This window comes from Agrilus planipennis, unplaced genomic scaffold (genome assembly GCF_000699045.2).
Source record: "Agrilus planipennis isolate EAB-ADULT unplaced genomic scaffold, Apla_2.0 scaffold94, whole genome shotgun sequence".
Classification (NCBI taxonomy): Eukaryota; Metazoa; Arthropoda; class Insecta; order Coleoptera; family Buprestidae; genus Agrilus; species Agrilus planipennis.
Genome location: NW_020439120.1, coordinates 307,759 through 314,556, shown reverse-complemented (window position 1 = coordinate 314,556; position 6,798 = coordinate 307,759). Strand labels below are relative to the sequence as shown.

Below are 6,798 nucleotides of genomic sequence, written 5' to 3'. Positions count from 1 at the left end.
CCCACCAGCATTACTGGCTGGTGGGAATGAAACACCCAAAAATTTTTTTTTGTTATATTCTTTTGGTATTTTTGTGTTATTCAGGCCGCGAACTAATGTTTTAGAGTATCCCAATTTACTTTTCTCCAATCCCAAATTGTTTAATTACCAACGAATGAAACTTCCTTCACAAATTTTGTTATTAGGTACTAACTCATTACTTCTCTAAATTATGTAACAGTGCTACTGTGACCGACAAATTTCAAAACAAGGATGTTGAAAACTACGATTTTATTTTTTTTTATCTATTACCAAAAGATACTCTGTCACAATCACTTGAGTGGAAATGAAATTTTGTGCTCTTTTACAAGATTTGATTTGACAACAAAATGATTAATTAAATTCAAAAAGTGTTAATTTAGTTGAGAACAATTACTCTAAATTTGCTGTAGTCTCATACAATTTATTTCGTTTACAAACACACCTCAGAATAAAACGAAGACCTATCTCAAGTTTTATAAACAATTGTAATGATTTTGATTCCAAAAATAGAGTGCTATTCCATCATTTACGTATGCCGATTTTCTGTATTTTTATCGTTGACAGATGCATAAGTTTTTATATCCATATCTTTACATTATTACATAATAATTTCCCTTAAACTTACAATTAGAATAAGTTTAAAATTTGTACCAATTTCACTGTAAATAAGTATACAGTTATGTCTAAATTGCGAAAAAGAAATAAATTTTATATTGTTTAGCATTAGTTACTGGTTCGTATTTTCATACTCATTTTCTCCTTGAAGTTTTAGGAAAATCAGGCTGAATTTCCATCTGGTTTGCTATATCGTATATCCGTTAAAAAAGTGATATTTCATTCTCGAAATGTGATACGTCTTGCGACTCTTCCAACCATTTGCTGTAAGTTCGAGATTTTTCGTAATTATTTAATTATTAAATGTAAGATTCTGCATCATTTAGATTGAATAGAACATATAAAATGTCTTGTTTATATAGGTGAAATTTATACGAACGTTCTTCGTCAGAAATAACACCGGATCGAGATTTCGATATTATTAGGTCTCATCAGTAATAAATGGTTTTGATAGATTTCTGACCAATCAGTTAAACGCATGCGTGACTATCACGTATGTAAGCTACCTCATTTATTCAGTTAGGCATGATGATAATACCATACTAAGGTTTCGTCCAACACACGAAATGCTCCAGTAACATTAGCAACTATATATACACCGCCTGTACTTTTTATTTTCCTTTTTGGCATGCTTTTCCTATGATTGTAACGTTTTATAATCGTAGCACCTATTCTATGCCGTTTTTACGGTTAAATACAGGGTTGAGTAAAACAAAAATTTTGGTATTTTTAAGCAATAAGTTTTGGTAGTGTCTGGTACATAGTACAAATTGTTAAAAACTTTTACAAATACCAGGAAACATTACCGTCTAATGCTCTATTTAATAACGAAAAAAATTTTTTTACCATACTTCACATTTGCGTCACATGGGGCCATGGAACTCTTTGCTCCCCCCGTTCACGCTACGCCACTGTCAATTATCGATGCCCGGGAGATCAGTTAAAGGAATAAATGACATAGATATATAACAAAAAAGGAGCAGGACCGAGTCGTTTTAAACATAAAGAATTTTTTTCTGGTCTAGGGAAGAAAAGTAGGGAAATATAAAGAAAAATGAAGATAGGAGACGAAAAATTAGAAGATGTGGCTGATTTTAAATATCTAGAAAGTCAGATAAGTCAGGACGGAAGGAGCAGTAGGGATAAAAAGCAGAGGATAGCGCAGGGTCGTGTCACATTTAATAAAAAGAAGTCACTTATATGTTCGCGAACGGTTAATTTAGAAATTCGGAAAAGGATGTTAAAGGTGTATGTTTGGAGCATGGCATTGTACGGGTGCGAAACATGGACAGTGGGCGCGGCGGAAAAGAAAAGGTTAGAAGCCTTCGAAATGTGGTGTTACAGGCGAATGACGAGGATACTGTGGATAGAGAAGGTTTGATATAAATAGGTATTAAAAAGAATAGGAGAACAGAGGACTCCATGGAAGTCAATAAAAAATAGGCGGGATAGGTTGGTAGGACACTATCTCAGGCATAAAGGTCAAGTCAAAGACATATTAGAGACAGAAACAGGAGTTAGGAGCGGTAGAGGTAGACCTAGATTAGATTACTGTTCGCAAATAGTTAAGGATGTAGGTTGTTCTAGTTTTAGGGAAATGCGAAATAATTAAGCTCAGGATAGGAAAGAGTGGAGGTACGTGTCCAACCAGTCTTAGGACTGACGATTTTATGATGATGATGAAGTGAATGATTATTCAGAAATTGAAAAAAAAAAAGGAGCTGTATAATAGATAAACGATGATTTCACCAATTGTTAAATTAAAAAGTGTTGCCTCAAATATCTCAGATTGCGAATAACGAAATTCAGAATCAGCGCATTTTTTTACTATTTTACCAAACTAAAATTGTGTTGTATCGGAAATATTCATTTTCGATGGAGAAAGAACCTGGTTAACTACAGAAAGCAGTGTAGGTGCGTGTTCAACCAGTCTTTGAACAGACAACGGTGTGATCATGAAACATGATTGACCATGTCCACGTTTACATGATGGAAAATCATAAATTAATTTTGAGTTTTATTTCTAGTGATCTATAAACATATCTTAGTGTAAATTGTACATGAATGCATAGCCAACTTACCAATGGGTACTTTGTCGTATTGTTTTACTTGGTCCAAATTACTCATAACGTGGTAAGTGACATCACCCATTACTTCAGTGCTGCCATAGAAATTGCAAAGTTTGTGGTCTCCTTTGGTGAAGTAAGCGAAGAATTCTTCGGCAAGTGACGTTGCCAGCGTTTCACCGGAACACACCCACAATTTCAGATGATTAAGGAATGACCTTTCCTAAATTTTGACAGAAATTATCATTCATTTTTAAAGAACTTAGTTAGCAATTGGACACAAGCAATATACGAAGGCACAAAATTAGCAGAGTTTCCCGAGATAAAAATGTTCAGTCTCTCAGAGTCTCTGAAAGCGAGACTCGAGTTTCCGTCTTTCATCGAATCTCTCTGGTGTCGCTTAGAGAGACCGTCCAGAGACTGCCAAAAAAACTGTTTAGCGTCTCTGAACGAGAGACTCGAGTCGCTCATAGAGAGATTCTCATTTCGTATCCAGTCTCTGAACGAGATTCGAATCTCTGAACGAGAGACTCGAATCTCTCAATAAGTGGTGTCTCGATACACATGATTAAAATTTCAAGTTCAACATACTTCAGAGATCCCAGTCTTTCTACGAGAGACTCGAGTCTCTCAATTTTTCAGTTTTATTCATTCAGTCTCTCTGTGAGGGACTCGAATCTCTGAATTAACAATTTTATTGTTCGAATCGTTCATAGAGAGACTGTGAGAGATCCATAAAAACACCTAGGCAATAACTGAGAGACTGTGAGAGATGCTCTCAGAGACGCTGAAAGTCTCTGAAGACTGGAGAGATACTGAAAATTTTTGTCTAGGGTTACAGTTTCCATAACTCAAATAATAAAAATAAACGAATAGTACAAAATAGAATGCAATTTTCCCCGATATTCTCCAAGATTATGCTGTTATAGATACTTAAATAAGAAGGCCAAGCGTCAATTATTAAAACTGATAACCCACAAGGATACTACAACTTTCTAATTCTACATTATTACGGGAATTTGGTATCAAATCGGATTTTTTTTAACATTCCTCGTGCATTGGTGCTAAAAATTTCTTAATCGTTCGCTCCATCGTGAATTCATTTATGGCCAATATAGTGTACAGTAAAGAAGGTCGCTATCGAGCATTCATGTTGAGTATTACGCCATATTGACAAGCAAATGCCTGTTTTCATGAAGTTCCAATAAAATTAAACCAAGATGTACAATAAACAAGCTCACGTAGAGACATTATTCAATAATCGAATACTTATCCTTTATGCATTTTACATTTATTTGCGACCTAGTAAAAGACCTACATTCCAGTCGTTAAGCGACTTTATTTTTCATGAGATAAATCCCATATAAATCAACCACGTACTATTTTCTATAACTACTAAAAAGCAGAACAACAAAACGCAGTATGGATGTCAATGGTGTGACACCTTCTGAGACAAGAAGGGGTAGACATATTTGAACCAGAATCAAAAGTAAGGAAAGATACATAAGAAGACCTAGGTTATAGATCACGATCGCTAACAGTTTAAATATCGATCTTCTAGTTTTCAGGAAAATCGAAAATTGGCTCAGAAAAAGAAGGAGTGAGTGATATATGTTCAAGCTGTATTCGCATTGACGACCATACAATGTAAATGATACTATTAGAACTTTCAATTTTTCAACATATTTTTCTTTCTGTATTTAGCAAAATAATTTTTGGCCAATTGTATTTTTTCTACACAATAAACAATTATGAAAGGGCACACCCCTATCCATCCTTTCAAACGGAATACAAAAATACGACACTCTCTATCAATGTATATAAAAATTCCTTAAAGTCCGGGGAAGATTCTTATGAAGAGAAAAATTGGAAAAATTGCCCAGGAAAACGCAAAAACCTCACTTTTTTTCCCATACAAACCACATCTGTCCCCAGCTGTCAAACATTTGACGTCAATCAAAACAAAACAAAGACTCCTTAGGATTATTGTTGTTATGTCTTCAAGTTGATTAGACTGTATGGATATTAATCTGTCTGCCCAAAATAAATTCGAACAAAAAAAGGGTTTGCGCGTTATCAAAGAAAATACAATTACTAATGTATCTACAAGTCATCATTACATCCTCTGTGCGTGGCATTTTCGTGGTTGTGTTTGAATTTTCGTTTCTCTTCTTTATTTATGTATTTTTTGTATTGGACTGTGACAGACAAATAACTTTTGTTAGAACGAAGTCTGTCGGGGTAGCTAGTACGTAATAATAATGGTTACGTACTTCGCTGTCCGGCGCCTCCACCGAGATTCTTCTAAGTACAGTTCTACATATTTAAGTTTGTCGGCTGATATTTTACAAGAAAGATATAAAATAAATTCATCTATTTTTCTTGTAACAATCTTGTCTTGATGAGACGTTGAGGAATGTGCATGTGTCTTTATCTAATACGATACATGGAATTGTTTGTTCTACACAATTAAAAAATTTTTTCGAGAATTATTTATATTCATAATAAAATAAATAGTTTGTGCAGGATGAATCATCTTAATAAACTCGGAATTTCCAACAAACAAGATTTTGATATCTTTTGAAGAAATTGTTAGAAATTCGAATTTTTGGAACACCACAGTAGGTCAGATATAACAATAAAGCAAATGTTTGCAGTTCAGAATCGACAGTTTGTATGTTCTTTTTTATATCGTGTATTAAAATACATAGACATTTACTACTCTAGCTACTAATGAAATTATTCCTCTTTGACTGAGAACGTTACTTTCGGATAATGACCTTGTTCTACTATTTTAGCACTGGTAATATGAAATTTATATTGCATGAGATATTTGCACTTATTCACCTGAAATTACACACGAGTTGCGAAAAACAGCAGTTGTGTGCTAAAAAAAACAAATCTTAACATGCTGTGTTTTACTTTCATTGGTGTTATAATGAGAAAATCCAAACCAGGAAGAAAGAAATAAAATAGGCACCTAAATAATACTTATCGTTCCTAGTTCTAAACTAAACATTTAGTCGAGACGCCGTACTTCATTATGTTATAATGAAAGGTACTATTAGAGATTCCGAATTAAATAAAGTCAAAGATTTTATGAAGATTGCTTCATATTACGATTGTAAGATAATAACAAACATAGGCAATTTTATAACAAAAGAAATAAAGTATGAACAAGGAATACTAATAGGCACTTGTGGAATATGTGGAAAAGTGAAACATTTAAATCAAAAATCGGTTGTCTGTAAAGTCGGTTTACTGACGATAGTGAAACGTGACAACGTCATAAGAAAATACTGATGGAATGGTTTCATTTTTCAAAAGAAAATTTTAATTTTATTTGTTTGATAGATATTTTGTATGGATATAGAGAAGGAGGCAAATGGAAATGTATTATTGTATAGCATCGCTCACTCAAGTAGGAGAGAGACAGATATCGAACGCTGCCGAACGCGGAGGCCGATTGTGCCTCTTTGTCGCTCTTCCGCGCTCTCGCTTGCACTTCAAGCCTTAAATGGAACGCCTCAGAGCGAGGTAACGCCGCATGAGTCATGTTTTTTCGTGCGTGCAGCGGGCTTCATCGAATTATAAGACGTTGTCACGTCAAAAATTAAAAAAAAAAAAGAACGTATAGGTTTGTAGTTTCACAGTGAAATTACCTTTTCAAAAACGATTATTTATTGTTTTGGCGATTTAATCACGTAATTCAAAGAACCTACATCATACTCTTTGAAACTGGCATAATTACCGAAATATTTACTTTTTTTACGGTTCCATACGTCGGAATGAAGAACGGAACCCTTATAGGATCACTCGTGTGCCTGTCTGTCCGCCTGGCACAGGCAATGCTCTGAATCTACTGGACCGATTAAGTTGAAATTTAGTATGAATTTCTGTAACCCAAACACGGACGCATAATGTATATAAATTAATTTTGAACAAGGGGGTCATTTTTTTGGCGGCCAATAGGAAATTAAAAGAAAAGTTTTGCAAACCGTATTGGGTGACATGTCAAATGAAAGGGCTTGTTGTAAGGGTCTCAAATATATTTTTTATAATTTTAAAATAAATAGTTTTAAAGTTATTTAAGAAA

At 34.1% G+C, this 6,798-nt stretch overlaps 1 protein-coding gene across 2 annotated transcripts in view; it reads right to left on the bottom strand.

Annotated features, from left to right (window-relative positions):
- The window catches only part of LOC108741169 (mycosubtilin synthase subunit C), an 87,435-nt gene that overhangs the window by 19,086 nt on the left and 61,551 nt on the right, over nt 1–6,798 (bottom strand). For both annotated transcript variants that reach the window (XM_025977713.1, XM_025977714.1), the window contains one exon: nt 2,718–2,925. In XM_025977713.1, coding sequence (XP_025833498.1) covers nt 2,718–2,925 — 208 coding nt within the window. The remainder of the gene's footprint in view (nt 1–2,717; nt 2,926–6,798) is intronic.